Genomic DNA, 20,328 nt, shown 5'->3' with positions numbered 1-20,328 from the left:
CCATGTTGGTAACAGACTTTCCACAAAGCTTGTGTTCTCTCAGATGTACTCAGAGCTGCGGCATCTGACTGATCAGTGTTTGTTGCCTCTCAGCTCCTCTCTCGTCTGACTGCTACACAGACTCACGCTGGAAGAAAGGATGATTCTAGGTCCTAACTCCTCTCCATCGCCTGGAGTATGAGCTGGGCTTCTGCCCTCTGCAGCCTGGAGGTTGGTTCTTCACCAACACAGCCCACACCTAAAGATTCCTTTCCCCTGGTGATAATTTTACTTTGTTTCAAGACAGGATCATACATGGTAGCCCAGGTTGTCCTGGAACTCACTACTGTAGCACAGGCTAGCCTTGAACTTCCTCCTCCCATCACAGCCTCCTGAGTGCTGAGTTTATAGGCATATGCCACCGTGCCCAATTTGTGATGATATCTGGCTCCTCTCTGGGATTGCTGTCCTCAGTGTCATTCTGGAAATGCGCTTTAGGGAAGAGATGGGCTTACGATCTCCTCAGACCATCCCTCCGCTAGGGTACCAGCAGTGCTGCAGGCTTAGCGGATTGCGGTGGGATCCTAAGCCCTGATTTCTTGTACATCTGCCAGCACTGAGAACAGCTGTTAGAGGTAGTTCCTACTGTCCTCTCTCTCTCTCTCTCTCTCTCTCTCTCTCTCTCTCTCTCTCTCTGTGTGTGTGTGTGTGTGTGTGTGTGTGTGTGTGTGTGTGTGTGTTTGCTCACAAATCTTTTTACTTATTTTTTGTTTGAGATATCTCTGTAGCCCAGGCTGGCCTCTGATTCACTGTGTAGCTGGAGATGACTTTGAACTCCTGGCCCTCCTTCCTCCACCTCCTAAGTGCTGCGACTACAGGTGTGTGCTGCTGCACATAGTTTCTGCAGTACTTGGGAAAGAACCCAGGGCTTTGTGTGTGGCTAAGCAAGCTGTCTGCCAACTGAGCTATAGTCCTAATCCCTAAAAACCCTCAGAATGGTTTTTGTTTTTAAATTGTATTTATCAGTTCTTTGAGGATTTCATGCATGTATACAGTGTGTTTTGATTCTCTCTACCCTCCAAGTCCTCCAGGTCCTCCAGATACCCCAGAAGTCCCCACCCAACTTCATAGCCTGTTTCTTTTTCCTTTATAATCATTGGGTCTAATTGGAGCTATCTGTATGTGCATGGGTGTAGGCCATTCACTGGCATAGCACCTACCTGAGGCCACAGTCCCAAAGGCTCTCTCGCAGCCAGTAGCCATACACTGGCACTAACTTGCAGCTAGGCCTGGGGTCTCATGAACCCCAGATAGAGTGTTGACTGGCTTGACGTTGCACAGGTTTTGTGTAGAAAGCCCACATCTGCTGTGGGTTCATGAGTACAGCTGTGCCCAGAAGGCACTGTTTTACCACAGCACTGAAAGCCTTTTTAAGAGGTAATATTTGATCTTACTGATGAATTAGGAATGGCTGTCTTCATTGCAAGCCCTAGTTTCCTCCTGCTTCTCCTAGCTTCGAGGACCAGGAGGAAGGAGAAGAGAGCAGGAAGATGCCTATGTATCTTGAGCCAGGAGTAGAGGGCAACCTTCAGATGTGGCATCTCTGTACTTGGGGATGTACAATACATAGCATCACACTTCCTCCGTTGGGAATTTGGCTGCAAACCACTAGCTAGGTGTTTTTGCTTGATAGAGAACAGTGCAAAGTTAGAATGTGGCAGGAAAGAGCCCTTCTACCCCTGTGGGCATTATCCATTAGATACAGCATGGGCCATGTTTTCATCAGAATCTGACACAGGGACTTCATCCAACCTCATGTCAGTCTGCTCTCACTGGGGATATGGTCTTTCTGCCACCAAGCATCCTTGCCGTATTCTTTGGGGAATTTTTTTCTAGCAACTCAGCTGATATATCTATGTGCAAGGAATGTTAGTTCTCTGGTCGTGGAAAACTCTAGCAAGGAGACTTTGGCACATGCTGAGCACTGGGGCTCTTAGGTGGCCCCTCTGCAGAGACCATACTCCCCTCAGCTCTCAGAGGCTGGCAGTCACAAGGGCTGTTGCTCCCTGGGATTTTGGGTCCTTGAATGTGGTTAATGTTAGCACAGCTGAGGGGCTGGGCCTCTTGCAGGGACCTGGCTGAGCTTTGGGGGGAAAGAGAATGGAAATAAACAGGGAACATATAAGAAACATAAACAGTCCCCTACTGCCTGTTCCTCACTATGCTGACAACCAAGCAGTGGCAAGCCTTCTATCTATTGCTTACAAGTGACTGCCAGCCTTGCCTGGGTGGCTTTTAAGTTTAGATGGGCGTGCACAGATTGGCATGCTAAATTCTTCACTCCTTTAAAAAAAATGCATGTGTGTACATTTGCATGTTTATGCGTGTGCAGATGTGCATGGGTGTGACCTGGGTATTATTTCTTAATTGGCACACATCTTTTTTTCTTTCTAAGACAGAGTTTCTCACTAGCCTGGAACTCACAAGTAGAGCAGGCCAGCTGCTCAGTAAACCGTAGAGATCTGTCTATCTCTGCATCCCCAATGCTGGGATTTCAAACCCATTTCACCACTCCAAGCTGTTTAACTGTGGGCTCTGAGGACTGAAGTAGGGTCCTCGTGCTTGCAAGGCAAACCCTTCCCTGGCCCAGCTATCTCTCCAGCCTATTGTCCAGATATTCTTGTTTTGAGAACAGAGGATGTGATCGGCTCCTGTCGGACCTTCCTTCCTAGTCTACCTGCTTCTTCTCTAGGTGTCTGATGCCTGGAAGTTTCTTACCCAACAAAGAACATTTTGATTCTTACTTAGAGGGAGGTGGCCTTGTCAATTGATCACATTTCATCTGATCTTAGCCTATTTATCACTCAGCCTTCTGACTTTTTCATATCAAAGAAATGAGAGAAATGCAACAGTTAAGGAAAGGGACACGCTTCCCTTGTGTGTCAATGACCAGAGCCACTCATTTGTGCTTTACAATTTCCAGTGGTTAATTATTAATTTTTAATGAAATTAATTTTATGTGTATGGGTGTTTTGCCTGCATCTATGTCTCTATACAAAGTGTGTGCAGTGTCCAGAGGCCAGATCACCTGGGACTGGAATTATAGAAGGTTGTGAGCCACTAAGTGGATGATGGGAATTGAACCCACATCCTCTGCAAGAGCAGACAGTGTGCTTCATCTCTGAGCCATCTCTCTAGCCCATCAGTGGTTAGCTAGTAAAAGTGCACACCCGTTATGTACTAGTCATTGCGGTAGGCTATGGAGATACTGATAAATAAGACCTAGCCGCCCCCGCCCCCAGCCTGTTTCTCGTGACTTAGGCAGGAATCTAAGCACACATAAGAAAAGTTGGCTGTACCCAGACAGCTCATGGGGTCCAATGGGAAGCCAGAAAAGCGCATATTTTCTGTGGAAGCGTGCTTTGGATCAAGCCGAGCATTGAAGAGAATCTCAGTCGAAGCTAGGTGTGCATTTCTGGTTCTGTGCTGGGAAGGCAGCATGAGAGGAGAAAAACGATACAGACCGAGGCTGGGAAGCCTGTGGAAAAGCTGCAGAGACAGCGGCAGGGCTGGTCCATCCAGGGCCTAGGGGACAGAAGGTGCAGTAGCCAAGCCAGAGAATGCAGAGAAGAGAGCAAGGGCAAGAGCCAGTTCATGTCTGGGCTGGGGTGCTGTAGACGGATCAAGCAGTCCTCACGGAGTGGTTCCCAGGCAAAGAGTGACAGCACCAACCAACCTGGCATTGTTGGAAATACAGATTCTCAGGCCCAGGTTAGACTTATCAGGTAGAGCTTCATGATCTATTGTGATAGGTACCCCAAGGGATTCTGATGGCCACTCAGAGAAAGGCTGTGAAGAACTAGAAGGGCATTAGTCTATGATGCTGAGCCCAGACTGGGGCGTGCTGGTTCTATATGTGTGTGGCAATGTCTAGGACCACTGCTAAAGTATAGCCCTCCAACTGCTGCATGGGTGACACCAAAGGGCTGTCACAGTTGCAGAATCAGGCCTCCTTCAAACCGGACAAACCACAAGCTTATTGTGATCACACATATGCATGCGTGTTCGTGCACACACAGACACACACACACCTACTAGGAGATTTGCTTGTATCCCACAGGCTAGCCTAAAGGCAGGAATTGGGGTTGATGCTCAGGACTGTGGTGTAGTCAGGATGACCAAACTGTGACATGATCTTTATAAATGCGTTTAGGTTTAGCACTGGAATTGGAGTGTGGCAGAGATTCCCAGCATGTAACATATAAACACCATCACTAATGGCTCTAGCCGTCACTTGCCAGCCTGGAGGGTATCTCAAGAAATGTCACATCCTAGTGATTCCCTGAGCAGGAACTTAATTCTGACCCCACTAGGAGAAACTGAGGCGCAAAGACCAAGTAACTTACTCACAGCTCCTAAGCTAGTCCTCTGTCCTCTCCACCAGTGGCAGAGCTGAGGTTCAAACTCACAGTTCTAGGCTTCAGGGCTGAGTGTGTATCTTAGGCTGCTACTCTCACATCTCTGAACTCTGAACTGTAACTGTTCAAACTTACTGCCTGCTGCAGTTTCGTGTTTCACAAAGACCCTGACTAAAAGCCACGCAGGATGGAAGGCTTTATTTGGCTTACAGTTCTAGGCAATGGCTCATTATTATGGGGACATCACGGCAGAAACTATTCCTTCTAAGAACGGAAAGAAATGAGTGTATCTATGCTGCCTGCTTGCCCGCTCTCAGCTAGCTTTTTCCACTCTTACATACTTCAGGGCCCAGCTTAAGGAATGGTACCACCCACAATGGAGTGGGTCTTCCTATATAAACTAACAAGGCCTGCCTAGAGGCCAGTTTAACCTATTTAATTCTCTTCCCAGGTGACTACAGGTTACTCTAGTGCTGTGGAATTAACAGTTAAAACTAACCAGCACATTGCCTAACTTTTAGCAATTAGCCAAGTTGCTAATTGTGTCATGTGGAGCTCCTAAAGCCCCACAGCTTGGTTCTGAGAGACAAAGCTCAAGAATGAGCCAACTTATTCCCCAGGGTAGCTACTGCATGCTCTCCTGGAAGGGTTAAACAGCCACGTGGGGCCCTGTGGACACATCTGTGCTTATTGTGACAACTCTGTGTAAATGTATCCCATTCTGTGGAGGCCCCCTGCAAGTGTCCAGATGGTCTCTGTCTTGGTGAGGAAGAGGCCACCATGAACCACCAGGATTGTTTGCCCTGCTGGGTCACAAGGAAAACAACTGCTGTCTCAGCCAAGTGGGGATGACTGGGTTGCTCACCCACCGTGGGGAGTCCAGGACTAAGAAATCCAATTGCTTACAGTCACATCTGGCTGGCTTGCTCATTCTCTGTAGTCTGTTTATCAGGATGAAATGAACATTTAAGGCTTTCACATCGTTATCTTTTCAAAGGTGTGGTTGTTTCAAGAGATTTCGAGTAGTTTTAGGGTATTGGGAAGAGCTACCCTCCCCCTTCTCCCACCGCACACCAAAAAGCAATGAATATAAAACTAGACACTTGTTAATGTGGATTCTCCTTTAGGGGAAGGGTCTGTTTGGGGCAAGATGCTTTCCCCATCACCCGACATAGCAGCTTCCTTCTCTGCTGCCCACAAGTGTTATCAAGCAGGTGCGGGTGGCTTCATCAGTGTGTACTGAGCCAGTGACCGCAGGGCAGCCTGTCCACAGGCAAGCAGACCCTTTTATACAGGGCACAGGGCACAGGGCACAGAGGGGTAGGTTGGTTTGTTTTCTTCACTAAGCCCAGTCATTTCTGATCTTGAATTTTGACCCCTTCCCCTTTGTTGCAATTCTGTTCTGTGACTGTGTTCTTCAAACCTGTGGGTCCGTGGACCAGCAGCACCGGAATCTCCGGAGAGATTGAGGCTCTATCTCAGAGCTCTGAGCAAAGCGCGCTCCCCCCACCCACCCATATATTTAAAGATAAAGATATAGTATGTTTGTGTGTACTTGATGTGCACCTGTGTGTGTGGTGTTAGGAGGTAGTTTTATGAGTCCAGTCATCTCAGGAACATGTTCATCCATACCTTGCTGACCAGAATCAAAACTGAGTTCATGTCCCCAGTGCCTGGAACCCAACTCCTGTCCAGCTTCCTCAGATGTTTCATGTTTGTCTGCTAACCCATAAAGGATGTAAAGAGGGAAGATGCTGTTACCCCGTTATCTACAGGAAGGCACACAAGTCACAAATGTGTTCCTAGTTAATTGACTATGTGCAGCTTGCCCACTCCTTTATTTCCTTATCATTCCAAAATTCCAGGCTAGAGTCCAGGAGAGGACCTGACTGCAAAAGCTGGCTCAAGGTCTCTGAAACCAGGTGGCCTGGATAAGGCCCAGTCACCAATGTTGACATCCTGGCTTAACCCCTTGTGTCAAAATATGATTGGTCATGCAACAGCCCACCCCATCCCCCTTGCTTTGTGTTCCCATTTTATAAAAACGTTGTACACTCTCCCTTCAGGGATGAGGTTCGGACCCCCGAACTGGCCGCCCCCCTGAGTGCTCAGAGAATAAAGCTTCCATTTTAAGACTTCTGGGGAGTTCTCTTGGCTCCCACCCTGAACCCCACCAGAAGAGGCTAGAGGTCAACCTTAGCGTCTTCCTTAATGATTCACTGGCTTATTTTTTCAAGATAAAATCTCAACTGGAGCTCTCTGGGTTAGCTAGACTGGCTGGCCAGCAGGTCAGCATCTTTCATGTGCGTGCTGGAAGGATCAACTGAGCTCCTCGTGCTGGCACAGCAAGTACTTGACCAACTAAGCCACCTCTGCAACCCAGAACCTGCATCCCAACAAGGTCTTAGGCACCAGCAACTGTGAGACGTCCTATTCCAGTTGTCTGGGTTTCTCCATTACCTTCAACTAAAGTCTCCACTGAGCACTTACTTTGGGGCTAGGTTTCATTTTTTGGTCAGCTTTCAGAACTTAAGAACATACACACTCCAAAATTCCTTCTTTTGCCTTCCTATGATGTCATTCATTTTACCTGGCCTGCCACAAGAAAGGAAAAGGCAAATTGGGTCCAACTCATAGATGTATTCTAAGACTAACTTCTTAATGGCGTCTGTTAAAGCCTCCACCGTTAACTGAGTCCCAAGTGTTGCCAAGATTAGTTGAGAAATGCCTGAAGGGAAAGTAAATACTGCAGCTTAGTTTAATTCAGAACCGTATCAGCCAAGAATGGAGGTGCAATTAGTGATAAAGATGTTAATAATTAGTTGTGCTCTGTTAAGTTTTATATTCATGGTTATATAGAGTGGAGAAAGAATTTCCCCAGGAGGGAAGAAATCAATGTTTCACCTTGATTGCTATTTTAATGTGCTTATTTTAATGGGGCCATCCTGTAGGAACCCTTGGGCACATTTCCAGTTTTACATAAATGTAGAATTAATTATTATGAAAGCATATAATTTTAGAGTTGGAGCAACCTTGGCGGTCATTTTAATTCAGCTTCGTCATTTCACAAATAAGTAACAATCGGAGGGCTTGAGTCCTTCTACAGAGCACTGGGAGCTGGGCTTCCATGCACTCAGACCAGTGACCAGGGCTCCTTCTCAGACCCCTTGCACTGTGCCTCAGAATTCCCCAGACACAAGTAGGTGGGTTATTTCTAAAGTTCTTTCTCTGGCCTGCATTCTGCTATGGCTGCTTTCAGCTGTGAGGTTAGGATCCTGGAACTTATTCCTGGTTCACTTTTGTTTTTAATGTACCATTCCTAGCTCTGTGCTTTGTCAACAGCAGTTGCATAATAAATAGAGGTGCCTGGGGCTGGAGGGTGTGCACTCTTCTTACAGAGGACCTGAGGAGAGTTCCTGGTACCCACGTCTGGCAGCTTACAGCCTCCTGTAACTACAGCTCCAGGGGATCTCATGCCCTCTTCTGCACTCTCCCACACAAATAAAAATAAACAATAATCATATAAGTAAATGCTAATAATATAAATTGACAGGCAGTGGAGTTCTGGGCTTGTTTTTGCTTTTCCTTGGCTGCACTGGTACTGAGGTGGAAACCAAGCCTTGTGTGTGTAGAGGATGTACCAGTGAGCTACATCCCCAGCTCTGCTGCTTTTTAACCTGCTCGTTAGAAATGACTGCATCTTCCCACCGGAGGCATGAAGCTGACCAAGGTGGGAGTATTTATAAAATGCTTCCCATCATGGCATTTGGCTTTGAGAAATGCAGTGGTTACACGTTTATGAGCATAGCCACTTCATATGTGATTTTTACAGAGTCTCGGAAGATGATGGATCTTAAAAAAAAAAAAACATCTAAAGATTCAAACCAGCCTGAGGATGATGTATTGCTTAGCATGAGTTCCTTGAGAACGATGGACCGGTAGACAATTGCTTAATCCCCTCCGGCCTTCTAAGGACAGTGCAAGTTAGGTCTCAGGGCTGTAGTGGAATGTCATGGGTCAGGCTAAGCTCCGCTTACCCAAGAGTGTTCTTTGACTATGCATGGTCTTGGAGATCGTGTGGAATATCACACACAGCTGAGTAAGCAAAAAAAACAAAAACAAACAAACAAACAAAAAAACCCAACCCTACCCCACATTATCAGGGGAAAAAATGAATGGGAAAGTAATTGTTTCTGAAATTGTAACTGTGTCATTATGGGTCTCAGAAACCCTTACAAGCTCCCTATGACCTACAGAAAAGGCCAGGCTCTCTGGTGCAATGAGCACTGACAGCTTGTGATTCCAACCTTGCTTCTAACCACATCACCTGCAGGTCATCCAGCCATTGATTTCCACCACCATTCTCCTCTTGTCTCTAGGAAGCCTCCGCCTAGGCTTCCATGATATCTCTTCTGAGCCATGGGTCCAGAGCCTTTGAGTTGGTATGCAGTTCACGTGACTCTGTTGGTCTTTGTTCTGTGCTTCTCTTTAGGAGCAGGACCCGAGGTCCTATTGGCCCTGGCAAGTATGGCTATGGGAAGGCTCCCTACATCTTACCACTGCAGACGGATACCACGCATACTCCACAGAGGCTTCGGAGACAGAGGCCTTCATCCAGGCACTCCAGGTCCCAGGAGGCATCTGCTTCTAAGCAGGGCTATCGGCCACCAACCCATCAGTTCTCCCACAGCCAACCTCTCTACCAGAGTGACAGTGGCCCTCGCTCTGGACTGCCACCTTCTGAGGCTTCTATCTACCAGCTGCCCTTGACTCACGACCAAAGCTATCCTGCAGCGTCGAGTCTCTTCCACAGACCGGAACTGAGCAGCCACCATGGTGCTAGGCCCCACGGGGCAGCTCAAGCCTTTCCCCAGCATCTGCGATCAACAGCAATCTCCTGCATCGGGGCCTATCGGCAGTACAAACTGTGCAACACCAATGTGAGTACGCAGCACCTCAGACTGGGCTTGGAGGCAGCTGATTTTCTTAATTCCTGCTCAGTTGATACCCACTACCTGGAAGACCGAGGGGGATCATGTCAGCAGACCTTTTATCTCTTTTCCCTCTCTTCTTCCATGTATTCACCCATATGTGCTACGTTTGTGTGTGTGTGTGTGTGTGTGTGTGTGTGTAAAGCTAATGCTTTAAAAAGAAAGAATTCGTGCTGGGCGTGGTGGTGCGCGCCTTTAATCCCAGCACTTGGGAGGCAGAGGAAGGTGGATTTCTGAGTTCGAGGCCAGCCTGGTCTACAGAGTGAGTTCTCAAAAAACCAAAAAAAGAAAAAAAGAAAGAAAGAAAGAACGAACGAACGAACGCACGCACGCATAACTGATGGAGTTACATCAACAATTGTGTGGCAGCGATTTCAGGATTACTACTTCTAAAGTCTCAGTGGCTTATGCCAAAAGTAATTGCATTGTTTCTGTATGTTTGTACCTATTTGTGTGTGTGCACATAGGCATGTATAGGGCACCGCCCAATGTCAGATGTCTTTCTCACTCACTTTCTACCTTATATGTAATTTATTTTTCTTGTTTGGTTAAGTATTTATTTATTTTTATTTCTGCATATGTGTGTGGGCCTCTGTGAGTGTATGTATATTATGCAGGATTCAGGAGCATATGGAGGCCAGAAATGGATATTGGATCCCTTGGACCTGGAGTTTCAGGTGGTTGTGAGCTGATGTGGGTGCTGGGAGTTGAACCGCAGTCTTCTGAAAGAAGAGCAGTACGTACTCTTAACTGCTGACCTTATTTTTTGAGGCAAGGTCTCATTGAGCTCACGGACTTAGTTATTCTAGCTGTCCAGCAAGCTCCAAGAATCCTCCTGTTTCTGTCTCCCCAGTGCTGGGATCACAGGCACACACCACCACACCCTTGTGGCAAGCACTTTACCAAATGAGCCGTCTCCTCGCCCCACCAATATTCATTCTTTGTTCATGAGTCAAGTGCAGTTTGGCTGCCAAGGAAGTAGGTGTTTGGGGAGGAGCCACCTAGCAATCTTCCTGGAAGCTCCTTGCTACTCCATAGAGCCAACACCTCAGGTGATGTACTACAGAGGAGAAAATGGAGAGGACATGAAGACTCCCATCTTAGGAGAGGACCAGGGCAGCTGGGATGGGAGATGTGTGTGGAGGGCTCTGGCCAGCAATTACTTTCTCACTTGGGTGGGAGTATTTCAGGGTTTTAAGAATTTGAATAGCAGTCATCGTGTAGATCGTCCAAATACCCACTTTGGAGATTAGTTCAAAAAGTAGTTATTGGTCCTTCCCTCTTCCGGCTTCTCAGCAATCTCTGCTTTCATCACTAACTCGCCTCCAGCCAGGCCTTGCACATGCTACTTTTCCTGCCTCCTCTGATCTTCCACTTAACTCAATGAATTTGTTCCCCTTCTTCGTTTCACACTTGCAAAGAAAGGTTCAACAACTTAGGCAGACACCACGGTTCCCCGGATAGTAAAGCCAGTGGTTGTTATGAACAGTATAGGGCCAGGTGCTCTGCTTCTAACAGCAATGGAGGGCTGGGGAGAGTGGAAAGGAGGAAGGACTGGGAAGAGGTTAAGTTTCTAAGCTGCTACAGTTTTCATTAATAATTTAATCTGCCTTAATACTCATTGGTGGGTAACAGGACAGCTGGTACATATTAGCTTCAATTTCCTCATTAAAAATCTATTTCCTGCTATGGAGTCCATAGAAGTGACTTAATTTGTGATCTTAATAATTCCTCCAAACGCCTGCTCTGCCTTTTAGCCTGTTCCTCCACGGTGAGATTGTAGGGATTATTCGTTTCTATAAAGCACTCATTTTTCTAAAGTCAGAGCTAGCCAGCCAACCAAATTGCAATGAATTCCGTACCATGAAGGATGAAAGTCCCATTGTCTATTGGGCTGAGGATGAAGCTCTGTGGTAGAGCATTTGGCTAGCATGCACGAGGCTCTACATTTGGTCCTCTGAAATGAAAAAGAAAAAAGTCAAATCTACCTTTTAGTGTTGTTATGAGGATCAAATGAGGTGTTGCCTAAAAATGTTTTGTGAATTGAAAAAGTAAGGAGTTATTCGCCTACAGGATGAGATGTGCCTCTTGTTTTGAATAGCCATTGCTGTTCTATTAAAGTGAAACCAATTCTTTGGTAAAGTCACACACATTCTCCCACTGACAAGTAAGGCTGGAAATTCTGAGATCAAAGTAAGTCATCAAGAAAAAGGAAAAGACAGAGGATGCTGGGAATAAATGTGGAACCATTATGTACTTAATCTTCTTTCATCTTATTTGCATTCATGTGTGTGTGTGTGTGTGTGTGTGTGTGTGTGTGTGAGAGAGAGAGAGAGAGAGAGAGAGAGAGAGGGAGAGAGCTGTGTGTATGTGTGTGTGTGAGAGAGAGAGTGCTGTGTGTGTGTATGTGAGTGTGAGAGAGAGAGTGCTGTGTGTGTGTATGTGTTTGTGTGTGTGTGTGTGAGAGAGAGAGTGCTGTGTGTGTATGTGTTTGTGTGTGTGTGTGTGAGAGAGAGAGTGCTGTGGTGTGTGTGTGTTACTGCAGCTGGAGTTACAGGCATTTGTGAACCATCTGAAGTAGGTACTAGAATTTGAACTTGGATCCTCTGGAAGAACAGCAATTGGTCTTCACACGTGAGCCATCTTTCCAGCCCCATGCACATTGATTTATTATCTCATTACTGTTTGTAAAATAGGGATCTAGGTCTGGGTGTGGTAATCTATGTCTTTAATCTCAGTACTGGGATGGCAGAGGCAGGCTGAGCTCCATGAGCTGGAGACCTGCCTGGTTTACATAGTGAGGGCAACACAGAAAGGCCATGTCTCCAAAAACCAAACCAAAACAGAGAAAAACAAGACAAAAACAAAATAAACAAAATGAGCTAGGAATTGTACAGAAAGTCATCTCTCGGTGCCTTGGCCTCTTGACCTGCATCTTTAAAGCACACACTCTGTGCTGCCAACAGCAGGTAGAAGCCATAGCTTCCCTGGGAGCCAGAGAAGGCATTAAGGAGACACACCAAGGAGACAGAAGTGCAGAGAAAAAGTTGAGATTGCAAGCACACACCAACATACCCTCTCAGCATTAACAGTGGGAAATAGTTAAATCTCTGTCTTAGTCTGGGTTTCATTGCTGTGGAGCAACACCATGACCAAGGCAACTCTTACAGTGTCAGAGGACATTATGATCACGGCAGCAAGCATCATGGTGGGAAGCATGGTGGCACACAGGAAGGCATGGTGCTGGAGAAGCCAAGAGTTTTACATCTTGATCTGAAGGCAACTAGAGAAAGACTCTTCTAGGCATCTAGGAGGAGGGTCTCAAAGCGCACCCTCACAGTGACACACTTCCTCCAACAAGGCCACACCTCCTAATAGTGCCACTCCCTAAGCTGAGCATATTCAGACCACCACAGTCTCCAAAACAGGACAGAATCAAATGTCCTGTGCTGTAGAGGTTTCTCATTCCATGTTTTCTGTTGCGATCTTTTATACAATACATGTCACTGTCCATCTCCCATGGGTTCTGCTGTTTTTATGCCTATCTTCTTTTTATAAGCTCTGGACTTCTTGAGACTTGCACCGCACTCCATGAGAACTTAAAAGCTTCTGGTTTCTTTTTTTTTTTTTTTTTTTTAGGTATCCTCCAAGGCTGGTCCTGGGTATAATGATCTCTTGGGAGGTTTCCCAAGATTTAGTATATACTCATACTCTTAGCTTATTATGCTGTGAAATATACAAGGAAAACCTGGAGAAGAGAAAGGCACAGGGGACCAAGTCCAAAGACAGCCAAGCACTGGGTCCCAAGAGTCCTCTCCGTTGGAATCTCATCATAGGTCCTCTCTTTATGAATTATTGAGAGACACATGAATTTTCTGCTAGAGACTCATTTCTCTATGCCAAGGCTTTTTCATGTGCCCATTCTCTGTCTCATTACAAAATTCCAGACTCCCAAAGGAAAGCAGATGCTCTGTGTAAACTAGGTGGTTTATAGAAACACTTGAGTCCTGGTGATCATGGTTACCATTAGAGGGTGAAGAGAACTACCCTGAAGCCTAAGTTCCTAGACTTCAGGCATGGACTGATTCTGCAAAAAGCCTTTTCCAAGGAGAGCAGTTTCCACATCCTAGCCAATGATGTCATCTAGACGGCTCCATGCCCTCCCTGATCCCCAAAATGAAGAGATGAAATGCAGCCCTAAATTATGCAGATCTTCCTAGTCTAAGAGGAAAATGCCACAGGACAGTATTATGGAAAATATTACCCAAACTAACAAGAGAATGTAGGTCAGCACTTAGATCCTCTCCAAAGATTAAAAAATAGGCTTGCACTTTTTCTCTTCTGGCTGTTATCTGGGAGAAGAGGAAGAAGGGGATATAACCTAGCACAGTCTGCAAACACCAGTTTGTTAACTCCATCCTTAAACTTATGTTCAGCATCTCTTTAGCTTTGATGGATCCCCTGGTGGTTCTAAGATTCCTTCAACAGTGAGTATCTCAGTTCTGAGATGTATGGTGATGACTCTGAGGAGGCTGGGTTAAAGACAAATGTTTTACAGGCTTATATAAATCAGAACCTTGTCTCATTTCTGGTCATGGCTCCTCCCTCTACAGCATAATGTTCTAAAACAGTGGCTCTCAGCCTTTCTAATGCTGTGACCCTTTAATACAGTTCTTCATGTTGGCATGACCCCTAACCATAAAGTTATTTATTTTGCTACAGTTATGAATTGTGGTGCAAATATTTTTGGAGATAGAGATTTGCCAAGAAGGTCTTGACTCACAGGTTGAGAACCACTGGCTCTAAAGAGATGCAGGGAGAGGCCTGCTTGCAGATTCTTGTCTGCCATTATATATGGTGCTAGAATAGGTGTCAAAGCAGGGGGAAATCCTGGGAGTGTAGAGTGGGGGCCCTGGGTTGGGGAAGACTCTACTGAGTAGGTGTGGTTAAGCTTGCCTATAAAAATGGCCAGCAAAGACAAAAAGGAGCTTGGGAGGCCAAAGAAAGGGCTAGCAACAGGGACAGGGACAGGGACAGGGATAGGGAAAAGCAGGCAGGATTATGCTGGGGACTCAGGACCTTGCCAGGTGGTTAGAGTCCATCTCCCCATCCCCACTCCTACTATGAATAATCAGAAACCTTTAATCAGAATGTATCTGTTAACGGATCAAAATACAGCAACACAGTGTGGGCCTTGCTTGACCTTTTAGATGCCTGTGATTGAAACATTTTATGCAGAGCGAAAGTCAGAAAGCAGCTTCAGCTACTCTGTATGCCTGTAATCCTAGGACCTGGGAGAGTGAGGTAGGATTGAGTCCAAGACCAGTTCAGGTTGCTCACTAAAGATCCACAGAGACCCTGCTGTTGTTTGCTTTACTTTAAAGCAAGCAAGCTGTCTGGTTTAACTAAAGATTAGACTTGCAAGACAGCATGGGATAGTTAGTGCCCACAAAGGTGGCTTTGCAATGGGAGCTTCCAGGTGCAGTGGATTAAAGCAGCAGTGAGACCTAGAACTTCTCCCTGCATGCTGAGAAGGAGTAGGCAGTGTGGGAACCTCTGGGGAGAATAGGAAATCTTCCCAGAGAGCCAAGTCTCCCCCAGCAAGGAAGGAGCAAGTTCACCTTCACGAGTGAAGATGATACAACCCTGACATAGAGGGTTGTGATTCATGATTCATCAGTTGCCCTGTGTCTTGCTGGCTAATGGCTAAGACCAGGAAGTTCAGTCAACAGTGTGTCTTTTACAGGCAGGCCCAAGAGCAGTGGTTCTGAACCTTCCTAACGCTGCGAGCCTTTAATACAGTTCCTCACGTTGTGGTGACCCCCAGCCATAAAATTATGTCCTTGCTACTTCATAACTATAGTTTTGCTACTGTTATTAACCATTATGTAAATGCCTGATATGCAGGCTATCTGATACATGACCCCTGTGAAACAGACGTTTGACCCCCACAGGGGTCATGATCCACAGTCTGAGAACCACTGTCCTAGACTTAAATGCTAGGTTTTTTGATTGGGGGAATACTATCAGAGATGGGGAAACCAAACTTCTGGTGCCTTAGAAGATGAAGTTAATGAAGACTGAAGTGTGGACACTATACCCCTCCTTAGAAGTGGGAACAAAACACCCTTGGAAGGAGTTACAGAGACAAAGTTTGGAGCTGAGATGAAAGGATGGACCATGTAGAGACTGCCTTATCCAGGGATCCACCCCATAATCAGCATCCAAACGCTGACACCATTGCATACACTAGCAAGATTTTATCGAAAGGACCCAGATGTAGCTGTCTCTTGTGAGACTATGCCGGGGCCTAGCAAACACAGAAGTGGATGCCCACAGTCAGCTAATGGATGGATCACAGGGCTCCCAATGGAGGAGCTAGAGAAAGTACCCAAGGAGCTAAAGGGATCTGCAACCCTATAGGTGGATCAACATTATGAACTAACCAGTACCCCGGAGCTCTTGACTCTAGCTGCATATGTATCAAAGGATGGCCTAGTCGGCCATCACCGGAAAGAGAGGCCCATTGGACACACAAACTTTATATGCCCCAGAACAGGGGAGCGCCAGGGCCAAAAAGGGGGAGTGGGCGGGTAGGGGAGTGGGGGTGGGTGGGTATGGGGGACTTTTGGTATAGCATTGGAAATGTAAATGAGCTAAATACCTAATAAAAAATGGAAAGAAAAAAAAAAAGAAGATGAAGTTAAACGATCTATTCTACCATCTGCTTCTAGGTCTATATTAATATGTGCTGTATATAGTAAGCCATCAAGACACCTGTGACTAAGGTGTCTGTCTTTCCCTGGCATCTTCTCTTAGGCCCACTGAAATTATTGCATCTCCTTAGGGACCAGACTGATGCTGTCTCCTCTGGAGGAGGTGTAAAGTGACAGGGACCAGCTTAAGAGTGGCAAGTGGCTTGGTTATCCAAGAGGCCATCTTGGACTTAGCCTTTGCACCTTGCATGCAGTTAATTTGTTGAGGGGAGAAATACCAGGGGCTAGAAGTTGCTTTCAGCAAGCACAGATGGCATGCATTCTGTTGCTGCAGACTTCATCAGGGTAGGGGTGGGTTTTCTGGTGTGGTGGTGGTTGTTTCTGCCTGAAGGTAACTGACAGTGAAGGGAACAGCTCTTCAGGGCAGCTGAGCCCCCACTCTGCACGCAGAAGTCACTCTGTCCTGGGTCTGACTGACAATGAGTGGAACTGAAAGGGAACCTCCTGAGTGCTGTTTGATGGAGGGGTTTAGAAACGATCCAGGTAAGAATTCAGGGCACTTCTGAAGGTTTGACAGGCTGCAGGGAACCATGGGGCCAGTGCCTGGATGGTCTAGCCACCGGGCTGGGGGCCTCAGCATGTATGATCTCACTGCTGTTGCTCTTGCTGAGAAATCAGTGCTACTGTCTGTAGGTGCTTTCAGCAACTCTGCTTTCTGCTCTGGAGTCTCAGAATCTCTATGGTAACTTTTCTTTTATGTACTTGAGATATATATATATATATATATATATATACACATATATACATATTTATATGTATATATGTGTATTTGTACATACACATGCACATAAGTTATATATGAGTTGTGTGTACCCATGTGCTGTTCATTACCAACGCTGTCCATCTTATAAGAATATTGTACAGAGCCAATGAAATTGTTGAGCAGGTGAAGGTACTTACCACCAAGTCTGACGATCTGAGTCCAAGCCCCAGGGTCCATGTGGTCAAAAAGGAGAACTGACTCCCTCAGGTTGTCCTCTGACCCCCACATGTCTATCCTGGCCCATGCATGTATGCACATGTGCACACATACACACTGTGGTGGGGGTGTGGGGAGATGTTTGTGTGCACAAGAATACACACACAAAATAAACAAAATGTAATGTTATTTTTAAAGTGGTTCAATAAACAATGACTAGTAATTACCGCTTTAAAATTAAGCTGTACAAATACCAACATTGCGATGTTAGAAGTGAGTGTATCTGTCTCCCAAGACAAAATGATCAGTCATTTAAAATCTCTGGTTCCTAGGCTGGGGAATGTCTCTATCTGTCAGGACCTGAGCGTGGTCTCCGGACAGAACACAAATAAAAGCTTGTCTTTGTCTGCATGTAACCCCAGCCCTGGGAGGTAGACTCTTGGGGTTGGCTGGCCAACCAAGCTAACCCAATCAGTGCGCCACAGTGGTGTGAGATTCTCCCCCAAAAAACTGCTGGAAACAGCATGTGAGAAATAAGTCCTGAGGTATTGTCTGGCTCTCACATGAGTGAACCTGTACATGAACACGTACCCTCAGGCACACACATGCACATGCACACACACACAGACAAAGCATGTTGATTTCATTTTTTAAAAAACATCTATCATCATTAAGGATCAGTTGACTCTTCATTTTGCTAGATTACACACTGAGTGTCTGGCTGAACACCCCACCCCCTCCCCTAGATGTTGTGCCCCCCCCACCAGGAGTTTTTATGTATCTTTTTTGAGTTGACCTGTGAGAAACTGGTATGAGTCTTCTCAGTGTCCTCCGTAGCTCTGATACACAGAGCAATGACTTGCTTTGCAGTGGGACTTTTTATCCTTCTAGGCAGCAGCAGAGGGTCCTTGTTAATGGTGTTCCTGATGTAGCCACTAATAGGTTTGTGTTCCTTACCTCTTAGTTTGCATTGTGCATGTTTGAATGAATGCGTGCATTGTCAACTAGTTAGCAAAAAGTGTTCTTTTAAAAATGTCCATACAGCTATAGACATTGATAGATAATTTCAAGAATTGCAAGTACATAAATACATAAATAAATTACCTGAGACAGGGCCTAGGGTGTGTGTGTGTAGTGTGTGTGTGTGTGAGAGAGAGAGAGAGAGAGAGAGAGAGAGAGAGAGAGAGAGAGAGAGAGAGAGAGAGAAACAGAGAGACAGAGAGACACTTGGAGGATTCTGGCTGGGGGGGGAGGGGGAATGTGGCATATGTGACATAGTTGGGAGAGTGCTTGCCTGTCATAGCTGGGGCTGTGAGTTCGATACCCAGGACCTTATAAAGCAGATTTGACGCAGCCCTCATTCCAGCGCTAGGGAAGTAAATGCAAGAAGGTCAAAAGTCTAAGGTCACCCTTGGCCAAACAATGAGTTCAAAGTCAGCCTGGGATACATGAGACCTTGTCTTTTAAAAAAATAAAATACTCCTCCGGGTGAGCGGATGGATTTAGTTACATTGACATGCTTTGGGGCTTTGACCTGTGCCCTGGAATGAGAAGAAAACTTTCCTTTGGGAGAACATTACGAGCTTCTTCTCTTGGATGAGAAACGATGCACTTGGGAATTAAGAAAAAATCAGATTGGAACTGAAGTGCAAGGCCTTGACTTCAGACAAACCTTTCCAGTGACCAGAGAATTACAGGAGTGGTGGGAGGGACCTTTGGGAAGGTGGTCCTGTTTGGCTGGAGAAAGGAGATGGTACGTACACTGGTAACCGGGAAAGCATTCTGATCCCTGGATTCTTGCTCTTCCAATGGAGGATGAATCCCATTCTACAGCTCTGAAAGTGCTAGAAGGAGTATGTTTGCCAAGAGTGCCAGCCTTCCTTCCAGTCGTTCCCTCAGAGGTTCTGTGTGTTCAGCTAAGCAGCCATTCACTGAACAGTGCTGTAAACTGGCAACTTTGTTGCACACTGGGTTAAACCTCACCCAACTGGGGCAAATGCAAAGTTTGCCATTCCCTGTGATAATTTACACTTTAGGCCATGAGAAACTAACTAGATGGTGTGTGTGTGTGTGTGTGTGTGCGCACGCTCGCACAGACGTGTGCTGACGGGAACACTTATGACGCGTGTGGAGGTCAACTTGGGATGTATTTCCTCAATCTCCTTCACCTCCTCTCCTTTTTGAGACGGGCTCTCGATGAGTGCTCAGCCAGTGATCATGACTGTTTCTGTCTCTGTCCCTTTAGTGCAGGAGTCACAGGAATGTACATTACCCTGGCTTGTCACATGGGTTCCAGAGGCTCCCAGGGGATCTGAACTCAGGTCCCCATGCTTCCATGGCAAGCACTTTTATGACTAAACCATCTCTCCAAGCCCCTAAGTAAGTCACATGGTAGTCACTGACTTGGGAGGTCACAGTCTATCCCAAGAAGGCCTGCCTACCTGTCCTCATGAAGTGAACTAAGAGTCAAAATAGAAGTAGAAAATAGAAAGGGTTTTGCATTAAATGTGACCACATTGGAAAGGAGCGCAGAGATCCAGCAGAACCCTCAAGTCCCTCTTCCTCTTGGGGTCCTGAAGTGAGAGTGAAGTTTAAATAGAGGGCTAAGGATATTCAGCTCTAAGCAGTCCAACCAAGGTGTGGTCCTGCCCCACTCTGACCTGCCACTATCCAGGCTGCTATTCTACCCTGCAGGGTGCTCTGACAAACTGTGTGTGTCTTTTCTGGAGACTCATTCTCTGATGGGTGCCCTGTCCTTCTCCTACCATCGGACTCTTAAAGGAAAGTCTCATTTGTTTGAGGTCCTCTGTCAGATCGAGGGATGCAGTGTCTCTTTAGGATGTCTTCTGCCAGCCACCTCCTCATTAAGGCTTGAGAACATTTCGAGATTCCTCTTTTAGATCCCTTCAAGGGAGAAGTTAAATATACCCTCTGTTGTCATAGTAGCTGATCTTTTGATTGAATCCAGAGTAACTTCAAGGATTTAAAAAAGAAAAAACAAAAAGGACATATCTGACCTGGGCAGAGTCAAGGTCAAGTGTCTTGGCACCATCTTCACTGTGTATGATGCTTCTCAGCTGGGCATGGTGCCCCTCATCTCCTCAGGAAAGGAAAATAGTTTAATTAACAAAAGGTGAGTGTTGATCGCTGCTGGTGGCCTGTTGAGCAGTGGAATTAAGCACTCCACATTGTCAACTCTGATTAACCAGGGTCACTAGAAATGTAGCCTGAATTTCCATAGTTCT

At 46.2% G+C, this 20,328-nt stretch overlaps 1 protein-coding gene across 4 annotated transcripts in view; it reads left to right on the top strand.

Annotated features, from left to right (window-relative positions):
• The window catches only part of Thsd4 (thrombospondin, type I, domain containing 4), a 555,183-nt gene that overhangs the window by 118,678 nt on the left and 416,177 nt on the right, over nt 1-20,328 (top strand). For all 4 annotated transcript variants that reach the window (XM_006510906.4, XM_006510907.3, NM_001040426.3 and 1 more), the window contains one exon: nt 8,890-9,337. In XM_006510906.4, the coding sequence (XP_006510969.1) occupies nt 8,890-9,337 (448 nt within the window). The remainder of the gene's footprint in view (nt 1-8,889; nt 9,338-20,328) is intronic.

Source organism: Mus musculus, chromosome 9, assembly GCF_000001635.26.
Source record: "Mus musculus strain C57BL/6J chromosome 9, GRCm38.p6 C57BL/6J".
NCBI lineage: Eukaryota > Metazoa > Chordata > Mammalia > Rodentia > Muridae > Mus > Mus musculus.
Note: the sequence above shows the minus strand (reverse complement) of the source record. Positions and strands in the feature narration are given on the sequence as shown.